This window comes from Phallusia mammillata, chromosome 2 (genome assembly GCF_965637545.1).
Source record: "Phallusia mammillata chromosome 2, kaPhaMamm4.hap1.1, whole genome shotgun sequence".
NCBI lineage: Eukaryota > Metazoa > Chordata > Ascidiacea > Phlebobranchia > Ascidiidae > Phallusia > Phallusia mammillata.
The window spans coordinates 29,284,529-29,303,437 of NC_137253.1; the positions used below are offsets into that span (position 1 = coordinate 29,284,529).

The 18,909-nt window shown below is 36.1% G+C and overlaps 1 protein-coding gene across 1 annotated transcript in view; it reads left to right on the forward strand.

Annotated features, from left to right (window-relative positions):
- LOC145215442 (uncharacterized) overlaps positions 1-18,909 on the forward strand; it is a 102,797-nt gene that overhangs the window by 63,336 nt on the left and 20,552 nt on the right. The window contains exons 93-123 of the mRNA XM_080084143.1: positions 152-274; positions 784-946; positions 1,777-1,853; positions 2,159-2,282; positions 2,719-2,873; positions 3,326-3,541; positions 3,936-4,073; positions 4,223-4,333; positions 5,243-5,438; positions 6,035-6,249; positions 6,597-6,746; positions 7,121-7,329; positions 7,770-7,935; positions 8,291-8,410; positions 9,014-9,138; positions 9,571-9,754; positions 10,040-10,216; positions 10,761-10,874; positions 11,024-11,143; positions 11,842-11,973; positions 12,240-12,473; positions 13,027-13,284; positions 13,610-13,702; positions 14,225-14,448; positions 14,993-15,143; positions 15,879-16,062; positions 16,635-16,728; positions 16,791-16,915; positions 17,535-17,671; positions 18,099-18,212; positions 18,666-18,840. Coding sequence (XP_079940269.1) covers positions 152-274; positions 784-946; positions 1,777-1,853; positions 2,159-2,282; positions 2,719-2,873; positions 3,326-3,541; positions 3,936-4,073; positions 4,223-4,333; positions 5,243-5,438; positions 6,035-6,249; positions 6,597-6,746; positions 7,121-7,329; positions 7,770-7,935; positions 8,291-8,410; positions 9,014-9,138; positions 9,571-9,754; positions 10,040-10,216; positions 10,761-10,874; positions 11,024-11,143; positions 11,842-11,973; positions 12,240-12,473; positions 13,027-13,284; positions 13,610-13,702; positions 14,225-14,448; positions 14,993-15,143; positions 15,879-16,062; positions 16,635-16,728; positions 16,791-16,915; positions 17,535-17,671; positions 18,099-18,212; positions 18,666-18,840 — 4,804 coding nt within the window. The remainder of the gene's footprint in view (positions 1-151; positions 275-783; positions 947-1,776; positions 1,854-2,158; positions 2,283-2,718; positions 2,874-3,325; positions 3,542-3,935; positions 4,074-4,222; positions 4,334-5,242; positions 5,439-6,034; positions 6,250-6,596; positions 6,747-7,120; positions 7,330-7,769; positions 7,936-8,290; positions 8,411-9,013; positions 9,139-9,570; positions 9,755-10,039; positions 10,217-10,760; positions 10,875-11,023; positions 11,144-11,841; positions 11,974-12,239; positions 12,474-13,026; positions 13,285-13,609; positions 13,703-14,224; positions 14,449-14,992; positions 15,144-15,878; positions 16,063-16,634; positions 16,729-16,790; positions 16,916-17,534; positions 17,672-18,098; positions 18,213-18,665; positions 18,841-18,909) is intronic.

Here is an 18,909-nt window from a genome sequence, read left to right on the forward strand (position 1 = left end):
TGTTTGAAACCGTAATAATATTGTCAAGAAATACTTAGTCAAGAACCGAGCACAAAATCTGGGTCACTTTGTACCGAGCACTTTAGTACAACTGGGTCGCTTGGTTGTCAGGCAAAAACCTACACTTCAGTTGCAAGTGATCTTTTTTTAGGTTTTTATTGTCCTGGGAACACTATTACCCCATTGTCATGCATCGCCGGTCATTACTGCCCAGGTGGAACTAAAGCTGAAAGGGAATTCCCCTGTCCAGCTGGAACTTTTAACAACGAAACAGGTTTGTTACCAGGATATTCATAAGTTTTTCAATCATCTGGGAAAATTTAATCCAGGCCTCGATTATCTTTGCAAAATCAATGGTGTTGCTGTGTTTTAATCTGACCTCTGTATCACTTTTAACGCTTTTCCGAAATCCAAATTCGTTCCATGTACTTGGGTATTGACTTGACTCATTTCTATTGGAAATATTAAAATGCGCAAAGTTAATAATAGTGAAATAGAAATAGCCGAAAGTAAACTTTTTTGCGGTTTTAAATTAGAAATAATTTATAGATATTGTCGTCTATAGTTGCGTTTTATTCCAATTCATTTTTGTATTAGCCGATTAAAACGTAAGTGTTAATACTAAAGTAAAGAGTTATATAAATTCTTCCCATTTTTATCAATAAACGAAACACACAAAAAATCGGGTTTCCAAACATATTTCTTTCCAAATGTAACCAAAGACATTTTTTTTTATTATGAAAATCTAGTAATACAATGAAATTTGAAAACATTTTTTTACAGAGCAAGGTTCTATATCGAGCTGCTTACAGTGCACAGCAGGTAAATATTGCGAGGGAAGCGGAAACTCCGAACCAACTGATGTATGTGATCCTGGATTTTATTGCTCTGGTGGATCAGACTCGAAAAGACCGGTTGTGTATGGGACTGATCCCGGAACAGGAAGGTAATTTACTGATTTTCCAATTTTTTATAAATTTTTTTTATCTTTTATGAATAAAGTTTTCCATGAACATATTATATTGTTTTTGTCCGTTTTTTTTTCGTTTTTCTGTCTGACGCAGGTTTGTTATACGCGTTTGTTCAAGAAAGAGTGCTTTAAATTAAAATAGATGTTAGTTATTAATCCGAACTTGATCCTCCAAAAGTTTTACCCCGAATGACTCAGCGGTTCACCGACAGCCCCCCAAAACGTAAATTTTTTTACGCTGGTTTGTAACGCTGGTTTGGTAAAGAAAGAGTGCTTCAAATTTATTCAAATTTAAATATATATTAGTTATTAATCCGGATTTAATCCTCCTAAAGTTGGGTTAATGCTTTCTGAAAGTTTTTCTAAGAATCTAAAAACAACCGGAATATTTGTTTACCGTAAATCCGCACAAACACACCGGTGGGGACCTATTCGGTTTTGCTTGCAAAAACAATCATATGTGTAGATCAAATAATGTGTGTAGTAAATGGAAGTATATCAGAAATCCACCTTTCTAGTTTTTTTTTCATTTATTTATCTTTTATGCATAAATTATTATTTTTCTAATATTAAGTCTGAAACATTCTGTAGTGTACAACAAATGTTAACGACTATTTCTCTATTATCCATAGTAACACAAATACAAGTTGACATACATATTTAAAATAGTTTATTATATTTGATTCAATTATATTTGTTATTTTTTGTTATGGTAGCAACATGTGCTTTTGTATTCCAGTATATTCACGATTTCCATTTCTAAGTACATCATATTTAGTTGAACTATAACTTAACGTATTTTTTAGCAACGTTACTTGCACAACACCATCTGAATGCGTTTGTCCAAGCTTGGCTGATACCACTGGTGGAATGTGCATGCCAGGTAGGGAAAACGCTTTTTTCCTGAACATTACATGAACCTTATTCAAATAGAAAACAAAACATTCCATATAAATGGTGGTAACAACGTTTTTTACAACTGTGGGCAAACGTGCTTCATTTTCCTCTTAATTACACTAATCTTATTCAAACAGTAAAAAATAGTGGTAAACAAACAACGTTTTTTTACAAAATAGTTTTGTAAAATATGTTTAACGATTTCATTTATCACAGGCCCCCTATTTTTGATGCATTAGGTAACACTTCACCTAATTCATTTGCTTTACAAATTTAGTAACATTTTTTTAGGTTACTATTGTCGGCGTGGTTCCCCGCAACCGATACCGTGCGACTTGGGAACATATTGTCCCGATTTCGAAATGTCTGCGCCAAGAGGAAACTGTTCAGCAGGCTATTACTGCGACTACGGCAGGTAACATTAGACTAGCTTCAATATAACTACTTGGTGTACAATATATTGTGATTTTTTAATGTTGTAAGGTTCTTAAGTTTCGAAAACATTTTTTTACGTTTTTGAAGTTGTTGTGTTTGGTGAAATGTGGTTTAACTTTGCATTAATGGAGCTTAAAGAAATTTAAACATTTTCATGTGACCGTTGTAACTATACCTTAGATTTTTTTATGAACAGTTTGGAGTTAGTTTAAGTTATACTTTTATCACTACACTTGTGTTTTGTCCAAACAAGTTTATCACTAAACTGGACATAAATGAGATTTTCCAGTTAAAGCATAGAAAACATTGTGTAAGATATTTGAAAAAGGTGTAATTGTGATTTTGATTGAGTTTAATCGAATATAATTCTCCACATACTACTAACTTTAGTTAATGCATTTAACATTTTTGTTCAGTACAAGTCAGACGGAAATGGATTGCACACCTGGTCATTATTGTGAAGAAGGAACTGGAACTCCTGTAGCTTGTCCAGCAGGAACTTACAGCTCTACTTATAATAACAAACTGCGATCAGATTGTTTACCATGCATTGCTGGTTCCTATTGTCCAGGTAAACCTTTTTGCTCTGAGCTATTGCTTTGATTGAAAAGGAATTTTAGATTTTCACTCACTGTGTAAAGATTTGATTAGACAAAATTTAGTTCAAATGTTAGTTTATCGTTTTATATTGAAAACATTTATCAGTACACCGTATTTTCATCATAGATATTGATGTTGTCGTTTGTTTAATCTAACAAAATATGTATACCTTGACAAATTATTGTATATCCTAGTTGAGTTAAATTGGTTACTCGATATACTTTTTCAGGTGGCTACTTTGTAAATTAGAAATATAATGATTTGTTAAATATTGAGGGTATATAACTGCTGTGGCATCTGCTGTAGGAATGTCGAATTCGTATGAGTGTACTGTTGTTATTTTTTGTGTATCTCATTTATTGAAGTCAAATAGTATTACAGAAGTAATATTGTAAGTTTCAACATCATCTTTTCCATACACAGGGGAAGGTAACGTTCTACCATTCGCAAACTGCACAGCGGGTTACTACTGTCCTGAAGGCAGCGACCGTCCCGACCAAGTAATATGTGAGACCCAGCATTACTGTGTGGAGGGTTCGAAAAATCAAACCGTCTGCGAACTTGGTACTTATCAACCAAACCAGGGCAGATCAAGCTGCAGCCCTTGCCCCAGTGGACGCATCTGTGACCCCAACGATGGTAAGTAGTGGACACTTGTACTATTCCTTATTCGAATAGAAAAGTAAACGTAGGTAAAAATGAATATAACTGTTGGTGTTCTGCTTGTAAATTTGTAACAAAGCGATTTAGTTTAACGCAAACTTAATTGTGACACGTGGAAAAAAGCAAGTTTGTAGAAATGGTACAAAAAGAACATATATACTGTCAAATTGCTCATAAATTGTATAAAATGCAAGTTTTTCAAAAAGTTATCGCTTATTCTAGTGTAAGTTTTACTCTATTTGTTTGAAAATACGCTTAAAAAATGCAGAATCGCATATACGCCCCTAGAATTAAAGTATTCTTTTCCAATTTTTTGCAGACACTTTTGTGGAGTATTAGCCATGCTATTGCATTGTATATTTGGTTTTAGGTAATCTTGATCCAGAGCCATGTCCACAAGGCTTCTACTGTCCGACCGGTACCACGTATGTCCGTCCGTGCCCTGCAGGTACATTTGGTTCTGCTCCAACGTTATCCAGTGAGTCGCTCTGCACAAAATGTCCAGCAGGTATGTTAACTGTTACTACTTCATGTAACAATGTAAGAATAATTAAATAAATGTGCTGCAGACATATGTTGTATAGATATTAATTTAGTCCAAAAACATTAAACAGTTTTTCCGTTTTGCTTTGTAGAAAATTTTGTTTTCTGTTGTAGGACAATACTGTCTTGGTGGTGCCGCAAACACTAGCGGGGATTGTTTCCCTGGTTACTACTGCACAGAGGGCGCCAAAGAAGGAGACCCTATCTTTGACAACGTTACAGGCAGTAAGTCGCTTCTACTTTTATTGGAATTAATAGGTGTCGAAATCAAAACCTTACAAAAAAATAAATATTACATAGAACGAAATTTTAAAACGACAGTAGGTCCATTTCATTTTCATGATATTCATAGATGTTTTAATCATACCCCTATTCAAAAATAGAACATAAACATTACACATAACCGATCTTTGACAAAGTTAAACATAGCAAGCCACTTCCATGGCATCAATTGGTATTTATGTCATAACTTTTAAATTTTTAACTTTACATGTACCTAAACTTTCACAACGTTAAACACAGTTATCTTTGACTACCTACAATAGGCTATGTCACTTCCATTTTAAAGGTCACCTGGTGGTGTTTAAATGATAAGCTTATTCAAATAGATCACAGTACGCCAGGCCCATTGAAGGCGCTATACCGAATCAGCCAATCACCAAGCATTCACCACCATATGGCAAGGCGTAGGCTAGAAAAATCTAGCCTGCGGTGGGATTCGAACCCACGACAGGAGTCTTTCCGGGACTAGCCTTTTTCTAGCCTACGCCTTGCCATATGGTGGTGAATGCTTGGTGACCGGCTGATTCGGTATAGCGCCTTCAATGGGCCTGGCGTACTGTGATTTATATATGAGTGTGCCGTGATCGCTGGTCTGCATAGACGCTTCAGGGCTGATCCCAGTTATGAATTTATGTTCATCTTAACTTATTCAAATAGAATACAAACATGACATAGAATACAAACAACTTTTCTTTGACAACGCTGCCTTTTGGCATCAATTGATATTTAAACCATAACCTTAATAAATACGACATAAACAATACATATAACTAAATGGTGGTAAAGAAACGTTTTTTACACAACGACACGCTTCGTAATTCATAACTTACGTGACCTACAATTTATTTACAGTTCTTACTGGAAATAGCATCTGTCCACCTGGGTATTTCTGTACTGGTCCGGATTTGCCACAAATCTGTCCTGCTGGAACTTACAATGAGCAGAACGGTAGTAGAGATTCCACCTACTGTCTGTCTTGTCCGCCTGGAAAATATTGTCCAACTCCTGGCTTGACGGACTCCACTATATTGCCCGAATGTGACCCTGGGTAGGTGTTTATATTTGTTATTTGCTTCTGTTTTTTTAGTTTTTATTTATTGCTTCAAGATTTGGAGATAACTTCTTTTAATAGGCTTTAGTAACATCTTTCTTAATACTAATACGAAAACAAAACTCAGTAAAATCTTACTCACAAATTTTTCTCCCCAAAACAAAATCTACCCAAAACAAAAAAGCAAAAATATACACAAGGCAATATCTGTGTATAAGACATCACAAGAAACGCATTGCTATTGTTTTTTTTAGCCTGACAAATAAATAATAGTAATTTCCAAAACCTTGTGATGTTTTATACATAAACCCATTGGCTTGTATTTTTTGCTGATTTAAGGCCTTGCATTGTGTTGCCAATTTTTTTCTATTTTTTTACCCACTTGTTTATCTGTGATGCAATTAAACGGAAATTCTGTTTAGTTTACGCTCTTCAATGCAATTTAGTCTAAATATTTGTGACGAATATAATCTAGATCACTTACGGCGCACAACTACAAAGCAAATTAACATTTTTTTTAATTTCTTTTTTTTATGAAATCTTATCTATCTGAAAACCCGAACAAAAACTTTTTCAAACTCCCGTTTATTTAGATTCATTTGTGTTGGTCGGGCCAGCATTTCAGCACCCAGTGATACTAGCGGTTACCCATGTCCGGCTGGGTTCCACTGCCCCATGGGAACGCCAACCCCACTTGGGTGCGCCCCCGGTTCTTTCAGCACAGGAGGAAATTCCGAATGTTTGTTTTGCTCAGCTGGAAAAATGTGTCCCAACTTTAATATGAGTGCAGAAGAGGACTGTCTGTTGGGTATGAAAAACAGGATTAAACGATTTAAAAAAAAGAATAAAAGTTTTTTTAGTAAATATTTGGCAATCGGTTTATTTATTAGCATTGTTACCTTCTGTTTGTGAAGAAAACACCAAAAAACGCAGAAATAACTTTGCTTTGATGGAATTTCAAACAATTACTATTTCTCCTACCATTCAAATGATACTTGAGTAAACGAACTTGATCACGTGAACAAACCCAGTGATGTGATTGGTTAATATTTTCATGTTGTATAGGTTGGCTATAAGTCACAGTAACATTATTTACAAACCAACTTTACAAGCTATTTGCCTTATCCATATTTTAAATTTTCCACACATCTTCAGGTCACTTCTGTCCTGGTAACACTTCGATTCCCGAACCTTGCCCGAAATCCACGTTTAACGAAAAAAACGTGAACGCAGCGACCTCTAGTGAGTGTCTTCCATGCTCTTCAGGAAAATTCTGCAACGAAACTGGCCTTGTTACACCAGCAGGTCAGTTGCAAGCTTTGGGCTTTACAACGGGTCATCTTTGTTGTATCCACATTGATTGGTCCTTGCCATCAGTTTCTGAGTTAGTTAAACTTTGTTTTTAAAAGTCTCTTTTCGGTGGACAAGATATGCAATAATGAACGCAACAGTACATTTCTGAAACACGGACGCTTCAATCTAATAGCCGATCATACCAATAACTGAATAATTCGTTTTTTTAGTGTTTGAATTTCGACCAACATAACGCCTACATAGGCAAATGCAAGCAATTTTTAGAAGAAGTTTAGTTGTAAACTATACTAAGCACCACCATTTTTTATCTATGTAACCCGTTTACTGTTTCATTAAAATTGTTGCGTGTATTCTCTTTTTAACAGGCGATTGTGAGGCCGGCTACTTTTGTGAATTGGGCAGTGATACCCCCACACCCGGTACACCACCTTTAGGGAGTTCCCCCTACAACGGGCCGTGCCCAGTGGGTCGCTACTGTCTCGCTGGGGCAACTGGTCCGACCCTCTGCCCTACTGGAACCATGCGCAACGTTACTGGGGCTGCAGCAGAGGCTGATTGCACAACTTGTTCACCGGTGGGTTGGCTGCTAACGTTTTTAGGAAAAAGAGGGATGTAGTTTTCAAAATCTTATTCTTTCAGTTGAAAGCCGATATTGCTATTTTCTTGTAGCTTTCAAAACTGGTTTTAGCACAATTTAAACCACGCTGTTTTGTGACAGAAAAAAAGCATATTGTTAAGCCTCTGATTTTTGTTTCGAATTTACAGACGTTTTTTTACAGAGAAATAATTAAAAATAAAATAATAGTTAAAAGCGTTATTTTTTGGCCAAATTACAATCACTTGGCCAATTTGGGACCACAACAACAAACATTTATTTATTATCTCGCATTTAATGATTTTTGGTTATGGCATTACTGGCAAAATAAAATTCGTAAAAATACAATAACAAGACTGACAAACGCTTACCCAAGCGAAAGGGTTTTCTGTCTACAAAATTCATAATGTTTTTTCCAGGGATTCTATTGTGAAAACCAAGGCCAATCCGAACCAACAAATCCATGCCAGTGTGGTTCATTCTGTCCCGGAAACACAACTTCAAATAACAACCCTGACCAGTTTTCATGTCCGATCGGCCACTTTTGTCCTGAAGGGTCATCTCAACCTCAGCCTTGTACCACGGGTTGGTATTTTTCAATCCCTCATCTTGCATGCTTTATCAAGATGTTTTTATATGTCATTATATTTACTTTGAACCACGTCTAAAAAACAAATCTTAATTGCATTTACTTTTTTGGAAGGTTTTATGAATTTCAGTTTTTTTTGTAAACTCATTTTAAAGCGTTTTATTTTACTTTTTTCAAGTATCTGATAAAATGGTTGCTTTTCAGGAAAGGGTATTTTAGTAACGTAGTTTATTTTTTGTGCATCTTGTCACAAAACAGGGCTTTTCCGTTCATAACTTCTTTAAAACTTGGCATTGTTTAAATATTTCTTCAAATAAAAAACAAACTTTTTTAATCCCGTTGTTACTTCAGGTACATACCAACCCAGCATACGAACCTGCGCTTGCGACAAATGCAGACCAGGCTTTTATTGTCAAGATGCTTTGTCTGGCGGAGAAATTGAATGCCCACCTTTCAGTTACTGTCCTGAAGGTAAGATAAATCTTATCAAAAAACAGGATACTAAGTAAATAGTTAATAGTTTTGTTTGGCAACACTACATACGGCTACGGTTTTAGGTCGTGTCACTTTTACGTCTATTTAGGCTGTTCAAGCAGATATTATTTAGTTGTGTATGTTTGAACGTCCGACGTAGTTCTTTTGCAACACCGTTTTGAAAACAGAATTTTATTCTCCATAGAACTAACTCTTTTGGCCAGCACAGCTTACGGTATATGTAGTCGTTGACCTATTAGTAAAAAAATGGATGGTTACGACAGCAATTGTTAAAACGTTTGCAACATAGTGTTTTAAATTTTCCAACAAGGGCGCCTTTATACAGAAGATTTTTACTCAGTAAATTATTCTACTGATTATATTTGAATCATAAATAATAATGTCACATCTTAAATTTGAAGTAATTCGAATAATATTTTGCCTCCTAAAATACACGGACCATAAAAGAAGCTCACTGAAAGCTTACGCGATAAATACAAGTTGTTTGCCAAATATATCAAATTATAAGTTTATGTAGTCATACATTACCTTGTTTAAAACTACAAACAACAAACATTTTTAACTCAAATTTTAAACTAGCCACTCCCTATCCAATACCATGTCCGAACGGAACCTACACTGGCGCAGGAGATGTGGGTTTACAAACAGAAGCTCAATGTCAATCATGCCCACCTGGGAAGTATTGTACGGGTGGAGAAATACGGGTAAGCAGGTTATTTAATTGTTTTGTCCTTAATCAATTATTGTATGTTATATGTTAGACTGTTTTATGTAACCTTAAAATTGACTTTTTAAACTGCTTACATTGTTAAAATACTGCGCCAATGGAAAAGCGTGATAATTAACGTTTCGTAATTTGTTTTAAAATTTCGATTTTTTAGGAATAATGAAAATAGTATAACACAAATAAAAACGAGTCTGCAGTAACCTTTCTGTTCAAATGTTCGAATTTGTTTAAAATGCAACACACAATATTAATGGTATCTTGACTAAAATATCCTTTCTGTCTAAAATAATATTTAAAGTAATAATCGTTGATATAACACTTATTAAAAAATAAAATCCTAAATACATTCGTGTACTTCAAGCACTTAAAATGTTTTTTTGCCTATTTTATACACATACTTTGATGACAGGGTGATTGTAACGAGGGTTACTTCTGTGCGAACCGGGCCTTCACACCAACCGGCACTTCTACCACTCTCATACCATGTGGAGGTACAGAAACGTGTGTTGGACCTTGTCCTGCCGGATTCTACTGCCCAACTGGAATTGCAAATCCCACACCCTGCCCAGAAAACACTTTAAGGGCTAACCCAGGTAAGGGTTGATTGCAGAAAAAAATAAATTTTGTTGATGAAAGTGCATTTTTCCCATATTTCTGTAGAAAACTGTCAAATGTTATTTCACAGAAATACATAGACATTTTTTTATTAATCTGTTTTTTTTTCTGATGTAACTGAAAATTATCAACATTCTGCCATGGAAACGTTTTCCAATTAAGGTTTTATTAGGAACTGTCAAACAGCTCTAAACTTGCGAACTTCATCTTAGTACGATGCTTGGTCCATTAGTACAGATTTATTCACGTTTGTTTCTTTACAGGTGCCAGTAAATTATCCGACTGTATGTTTTGTCCTAATGGCTCATGGTGTAGAGAAGGCGACCCAATGGCTTACCCGTGTCCTCCCGGCCATTACTGCAGAGGAATCAACGATTCGGATTGTACGGCTAATGCTGGACCTCAACCCTGCCCAGCCAACAAGTACAGAAGCTTACCAGGTAATAACACACCATATAGGCCTGGAGTGGGAGCCTATGTAATACAGCGAGCCGCAAGAATTACACAACATTACCAACCGGTCATAAACTGATTTTCATCTTTAAAGGAATACCCAAGTTTTAAGACCGTTTAACGTTCAATGTTAAATCGCGAATGCCGACGAAATCATCTCAAGGGATTATTCCCAAACAAGGCCACGAATGTGCTAAGTGTTTGGTGTTATGTTACGGACCACTTAAGATAGTCAAGCAGATCATAAGTAGACCGCAAAGTCGCATGTTCCTAATCCCTAAAACAAACGTTTGTGGCGATAAAAGTTGCTTATGTACGCGAACTCGCATTGTCCCTCATTTTTATTATTTAGGGATTTTGTTCGACTGATTTAAGTATATACCCTCGGAGAAAAAAAAAATTTGAAAAAAAGGTGTAATTAGTACCATAATTTAAAAACAACTATTTTTTGGTACTGTGAAATAATTAAGATCTCAAGGAATGTTTCAAAGGTTTTTATGTATCAAGCTTAAATTTGAAACGATTATTTAGGTGCTACCGACCCTGAAGATTGTCTTCCATGTCCACCTGGTTATTGGTGCAACGAAACTGGATTGACCAATTTTAGTTCTTCAGGCTGTGCATTGGGATATTATTGTATCGGAGGTTCGTATTGTCAATGTGTCTGTAATTTGTACACGCTCGTATAGTTTTAATATGTTTATGTGGAATTTTTTTTAGCCTATTCAAATTATATGTCTTGGGTTTTTTAACTTCAATTATGTTGTTGTGTTTAATGCAACTTATTTATATAGGCGGGCAAGATCCTGAAAAGTGCCCTGGTGGAACAATGCGAGATATTCCAAGTGCTAAGAATGTGACTGATTGTGCTCCATGCACTGGGGGTTACTACTGCCCTGATCCATTCACTACAGGTTTGTATATTTTCACTTCACTGTTAATTTGTTAAACCCATTGCTCGTGTATCTTATCTTTTTTCCCAACATATCTTATTTATAAGGTATTTTACAGTGTATAAACATGTGCTATAACTCGATCAAGACATGATTTAGTTTTTACCGAGTGTTTTTTAAACATTTTTGTTTTTTCTGTTTTCTGCAATATAATATAACTGTTTTTCTGCAATAGACTGTTTTTCTGCAATATGATATAATGAGTATCACATGATGTGTATGACCAAGTATTGCTCATCCAGCAGTTTTATTGTAAACAATCGACGTTTCGACGTCCTATACAAGACGCCTTCATCAGGATAATGACATAACTTGCAAGACAAATTTCACCAAGTTATGTCATTATCTTGATGAAGGCGTCTTGTATAGGACGTCGAAACGTCGATTGTTTACAATAAAATTGCTGGATGAGCAATACTTGGTCATACATTATGCCTGGCAGCAATAGCTTATTACATGATGTGTATGTCTATCTATATGGTGCAACAACAAGTATGTCTTATTAATGCTCGGCGCTCGGCCAATCATGGCCAAATCATTATGTCGCCACACAACTATGACGTAACAATTACATACTAACGACTCAGCTTAACTCCAATGTTGTACTATTTGATTGTACTTAACTGTTTCAATCTTACAAATATTGTCATTACTTTTAGGAGCCACAAACATCAACGGAATCCCATGCGAGCCAGGTTACTTATGTCCGGAAGGTAGCGCTGTTCCAATGACTTGTCCACCGGGATTTTACTGCTTGGAAAAGACGAGCGTGGCCACAGTTTGCCCTGCAGGTGGGTTTGCTTAAAAGGGAGAAATTTATTCTCCAAAGACGTATTTTTTATCCTGGGTTCGATCGCGTGCCTAAGGCCAAGTAGTCGCATTAAAGGGTATGACAAAAGTGTTTAACTTATTTTACTAAGTTTTGGGACCATTTTATTCTACTAAGGGTTACTAAGGGTCGAATACAACCATCATAAAACAAAGTACTTAAGGCTAAGAAATATACTTTTATGTGTTTTTCGGAGGAAATGGCTTTAATAACCAACAATCTGTTTAGGTTACTACTGTCCTAACGGTTCTTCTACCTTCACAATATGCGAGTATCCGTTCTATTGTCCCAACGGAACGGGGGATCCCCTAACCTGCGACATCGGTTACCAGCCTCTCAACATCTCGGGACTTCGTAGTGAACTCAATGTCGCTTGCATGATGTGTCCTACTGGTTCATACCGAAACTCGTCTGAAGAAGACAAGTGCCTGCCCTGCCCACCCGGATATTTCTGCCCTGCAGGTCTGTGTTTACAATTATCTTCTTATTAGAAAATGGTGCTTTTATTTAAAAACTTGCGTAAACGGCTATTTATTGGTCCTCTTTCTGGAAATGGACTTTTTGTTTTTGTCAATATTTTTTTCTGTCTAACGCTGGTTTGTTCAACCCGTTTGGTCAACAAAAACTGTTTAAAACTTTTTCAAACTCAAACATCCGGTAGTTACTTGTGCAACTCAAATCCTCCCAAAGTTTGACGCGGAATAGCTCAGCGGTTCACCCACAAGCCCCTAAAACGGGAAATGTTTGAAACGGTTATATTTGCTAAAGTAATTAGAAAAGTTACATCATTAGATTCATTACTATACGTGCTTTCAACACGAAACAAAATTTTACTGCATTTTTTTCATACTTTTTAAAGAAAAATATAAGCATCCAGATGCCAATAAACTGGAAATATAGTCTTTTACACTGACAGAAAATAAAGTCTTTTACTCTAACAGAAAATAAAGTCTTTTCGCGTATAGCATTGCACACTTTATACAGAAAACTAAACAAACTATTTTTCACATTTTAGGCACCGGGAACTACCAGGAGAACCCATGTCCTAACGGTTACTACTGCCCAGAAGGGGGCGTCACCGAAGTGGGCGGGGTCACTGGAGCTCCAATCCCATGCCCAGCTGGAACGTATGGGGCCCAGGCTGGGTCCGAATTTTCCGTATGCCAGTCGTGCCAACCAGGAATGTACAACAACTTGGAGGGACAGACCGCATGTTTCACTTGTGGCAGTTTCGCATCATCCACTGTCGGCGCTACTGAGTGCACATGCGTTGGTGAGTAAAGTAACATCGATTTTGGTCATCTCAAAGTTGTAAGATCAAATCTTGTCATAACTAATGTAGACAAATGGAAATAGCTGGTAGCATTGTAGTAGGTATTCTTATTGAAATACAGCCATTACTGTAAAATATTGATATGTAAACGTATAATAGAACAATTAGGCGATGTAATGTCACAATTTTACAAACCTAAACGTTTCATGTTCAAATATTATTTTAGTTTTTTTGGAATACATTTGTATGGTTGTAGTGTTTTTGTTTTATTTTACCGTTTTGTATGTCATTTCGTCAAGAAAAGATGTTTGTACTTTTCTGTTAGGTTTCAATCGAGGTTTTCAACCTAGCGACGGTTCTTGCATCTGCATGACTGGATACGTTTATTACGACGAAGCCGATCAGCTCCAAGATGAAGGTAAAATCGAACTCAAAGACAAAACAAGACAATTTTTTTGAAAATAAATAGCTTTGCTAAAAGCAAAATTGTCATTGAATTGTATTTTTTATTTTTAAACGTCTCGACAAAACTGTTGTCAAAAATTATTGAAGCTATAGTATACTCAAAGAGGCATTTTGGTCTCTTCAAATCTACTCGTAATGTATCTATAGTTACTAAAATATCAACATTTTTATACACACCATTATTGTTTGTTATGCCGTATACCACGATAATGGCTACTTACATATGATTCTAATGTATTTAGCGATATTTTTTCGTAGTGAAGCCATTTCATAACGATAAAGTATAAATATTTCGGAGTTATACCTGCAGTGTGTAATATTATAAAGGATACTAAAAATTCCTACTGAATGCGTTTTAGCCATAATTTTACCTTAAATTTGGGTATGTTTTACGCTTTAAGCTTGCTATTCAGTTTACCAAAAACTTGATACCATTTTGGACGGTTTAGCTTAATCAAACATTTAAATATTTCAGGGAACTCTCAATATTCGTGCCAGCCTATTGTCGACGACAGGTGCGCTGGGGACCAGGCGAGATCGAGTACCACGCGGACATGCGTTGCACCGAGCGGTGTCGATTGTACCGGAACTTGCAGCGCCACTGGTGGCTCCGGTACTTTTGACACAGACTTAGGGACTTGTATTTGCGACACCGTTACTTTCCCGGAGGAAATCACATGTTCAACTGGGTGTTACACAGTAAGTATGCATATATGGACGTGAATTCATTACTGGGATCAGCCCTGAAGCATTCATATTGACCAGCAATCACGACACATTTAAATATCAATCATAGTGCTCCATGTCTTTTACAGGAGTCATACCGAATCTAGTCAGTTTTCCAAGCACTTCCATGTGGCAAGGCCTAGCTTAATTGGGTGCAACGCATTTAATAGGCCAAGCGTTGCGGTATAAGATTTTCTTGCAAAATGTTAAACAATATTCAAATTTTGGAAGTTATATTTTGTAGCTTTTAATGAATTGTTTTATTCAGGGTTTAATTGTAGCTTAATATAGAGGGGGGCAAAATTTGTATTATTTTGGCGTAACTGCTGTATTAAAAGAAATTTTGGGGAAAAAGTATATCTACGAAAGTCTAATAGGGTGCAAACAAAAAAAGTGGTCAAGATTTTAAGCAGTCAAAACGCGATTGTTTACACCACGTTTGACACGATTAAAAAGCAAGGCTAGCCAAGCAATCAGACACATTATTTTTACTGAAAATTTATATTTAACTTTCTAGAATGCTGCCTCACTTGACAGTTCAACTGGCGTATTGAGTGTTGGAACAACCAACGTTGCTACTGGTGAGGTAACAAGCGTTGTAGTCCCGAATTCGTTCGGACCAACCAACAGCGCAGTAACTCCTGGCAATACTTTGATGGTTGCAGCAAGTAAGTAGAATGAACGGTCAAGTGGAAAAAATGGTATTTGAAAAGTTTCTTTGCACAAAGTTAAGAAATATTTGATGAAAAGTGTCGGGAAAGTTTGTGATTCCAAGCGATGCATAAATCAAATCAAGTAAAAAACCATCCAACTTTTGTTTGGTCCAGGGGTGTCCAAAAGTGCGGCCTGCGACGGCATTTCCGGTGGCTCGCAGCTGTTGTTTCAATTTTTATTGCGCATGGCCCGCCATAATTTGAATTAAGTTTTGGGTTGTTGCAACTTCAGGCAAAAGTTTTTCCAAGGACCTTTATTTACCAGTAAAAAGAAAGTATGCATGGCGCTGACGCAACAAAATCCCAATATTCCTTGAATGCCGTATATTTTGTGTTATAATTGTCCGGTTAAAGACTTAAAAAAAAACGTTGGCCCTCGGTCGTCAACCTGATAAAAACTGACCCTTAAAAAAAGTTTGGACACCCCTGGTTTAGTCACACATAGATTTTGTTACATTACTGTATTGTAAAAAAATAAACTGCTCTCTGTCTGTTAATACAACATTAATAAGGCATTAAAAACAAAATTTCTACTGCGTGGTTGAAACTGCATCCATAATTTTAATCATTGAAGTTCCTTATTTAATTTTCATTGACGCCATTATTAAATCACATTTAAATAGGTTTCTTTGTAACAAATACGCTAACATTTCTAATACGATAAGTTTAAACAAAAACCTTCACTTGTAGCGCAAGAGGGAATGTTCGGGGCTCTCCCTACCACTCAGACTGCAGCGGAAAATTTTGTGAATGGAAGTATTCAGCAGCAGATCAATGACGCTTATGGGAATGCTGTGGCAAGAAAGAGACGGTCTTTGTATGGGGATTTTCCCTCAGAAGATGACGACTCTGTGTCAAGTTTCTTTGGACGCAGGTCTGTTAAAATAGTGGTACCTTTAACGTGCTTAAAGATTTAATCTTTGTGTATTACGCGTAATTATGAAACAAAATATACTAACAATATCATACTAATCACTATAGTTTCGTCAAGCAAGCTGGTATGACGTCATTAATAAATGACGTAACAACTTACTGTAGGACATTTATGACTACCCTCACCAGAAATGGACTTACATTGTTTGGTGCTTTCAATAGGCGTCCGAAATTGGCTAATTTTGACTCTGCCTGATACAGCAATTAACCCCCTGGCCCAGAAAACGTTACAGTTTAAAAATAGGCGATAATATTGTATTAATTAAAGACCCAGCATTTTTGTTCTTCAATGGTTGGTGCAATGTAAAACATTATGTTACTTTCTATTCGCCCTGCTTACCCCCCAAACTGACTTTAAATTTTAATAGACCTAAGCCTATATTTTGGCATGGTAGATTTTTATAAATACTGGTAAAAAAGGGAACGTTTTTATAATTTTAAAATTTTACTTGCAAGAATAACTAAACCGAATCACACCTTCCTAGTCCAGCTCCCTAAGCCTTTTTTTATCAGACTCCTACAATCAACTGCAGCAGTTACAGTGCCAACAACCAATGCTACAGTGGTCGTGCCCGATGCCATCTTTTCCCCTGTAATTTGCATGCAGGTTTGTATTTTTTGCAAGTGTTCTTTGTAAGAATATTTGCAAATCGTGTTTTTCTTTTGTAGTTGAGCGAAATGGTTATTTTCAACATCAATCTGAACCCAGCAAATCGAAATCTTAGCAATTATCCGATTTACGTGAAAAACCATCTCTACAACACGAACCCGTCATTTGACTACGGACCTTTCAGGTAAAGTTAAGTTGTTTTTGTCTTAGATATAATATATTTTTGTTTGTTGTCAGTCGGGCCTGGTTCGGACTTTGGTTCAAATAAAACGCGATTAATTTGGGTCTGATTTTGCATCAGGTAACATTTGTGTCCAATCTCATTTTAGTAAATTTAACTTTCCTATTTTGAGCTTAACATTATGAGTTTCGGCCGGGTTTTGGTGTGATACTTTTCAAATCTGAGCTGTTATGTAAACCGTGATAACTTTGTATCTATGGACAGAATCAGTTTGAACTTTCATTTTGTATGTGCAGGGCTCTTTGCCACAGTTAAAAGTATTATTTTATATGGAAACCTTATTACTGATTTAACTTTTTTTACTAATTAACTCAAATTACTGATTTAACTTTTTTACTAATTAACTAAAATTACTGATTTGACTGATTTTTACTGATTCACTAAAATTACTAAAACTACTTTTTTTACTAATTAACTAAAATTACTGATTTAACTTTTTTTACTAATTAACTGAAATTACTGATTTAACTGATTTTTACTGATTCACTAAAATTACTAAAACTACTTATTTTTACCAATTAACTTAAAATTACTGATTTAACTGTTTCGTACATCTTTACAGGCAACTCCAGTCATACGTAGTCCAGGGTAATTTGACAGTTGAAAACTTTGCTTACATCTTCACGCAATCCGGTATCTACGTTTTTGCCGACTCGCAGAACTCTGACCATCAAACTATTATCAACGTTCTGGACATCAGTAAGTGTTTCTTAAGTTCAATTCGTACTTTGTGACCGGACCTTTTTTTCAGGGGAAGTCAACTGAAAATCTTAATCAGCTTTTTTAGTTTCTAATCGGTTTTAAAATACTACAAGGCATGCTTGATTTGGCCGAACTAAAGAAGTCTTTTAACTTTTTTTTCTCGTTATGCAGCATATTTATATTACCGTCGCACACCATATTTTTCACTCTTAGTAATTTCAAAGATGCAATCTGACATTTATTAGGAAGCATTTATTCGAATATTCGAATCCCAAAACTGAGACAACACGTCATCGATTAATCCTATGTAGAATTAAACACTGAGAAAAACCTAATTGGTAGCAAGATTGCACGGCAGTGTTTAAATTCTATATATTTTGATTTTTTCTATGTATGGTTTTAAACGCTAATATTTGTGTTTCAGGCCTTGTTTGTCCAGACCAGAGAGTCCAACCAACCACCACCATCAGTCTGGCTTCATTGGGCGTTGCCAAGCAACCGGTGACCAATCTTGCGCCCAATTGGGCTTTAATTGCCAGTAAGACCAGTGTCATTGTTTTTTCGTCTGTTTAATGAGACTGTTCGTTTTCCATTATAAGTGAAAAAAATTTAGAAAGAAAATTAGTTTTCTAACACAAGTGCACACAAATTATGTTAAATACCATTTCCACATGCATTATTATTGCCAAACTTGTTTTTTTCAAACTCTTCCCAACTAACTAAATATGGAAACATGTTTCCAAGAAACAAATGTAAATTGAAAAACTTGGAAACACAGACAAATCTGGTTAATCGAATAACCAATTTATCAAGCTTTGTTAAATTACGCTACGATTTTGCTATCCTTATGCAATTAAACAAAATATGCCTTTTGTCGGTATGCAATTAACTAGGTTCGTCTCTGACTGTTTTTTTTCCAAAATTACATGCCCGGTTTCTTATTCAAATAAAATCAGTATCCTTAAAGTTAGCTAATTCCTTCCACTTTCAGTCTTGCTCGGTCTCTTCGCCTTGTGCGTGATCGTACTTGTGATTGCGATTATTGTGTGGAGGCCACGTGACGCGGGGATCTACCCGATGCGATACTGGAAACCTCGCTACAGAGCAGTGGGTGAACCATACGTGCCACCTGAGAAGGCATTGGTACACGTTGCATCTCAGTCAAGGTTAGTGCTCTTTGTAGTTGCAAAGTGAATATAAATTGTAGCCCTTGTAGAGGGAACTCTAGCCTAGCA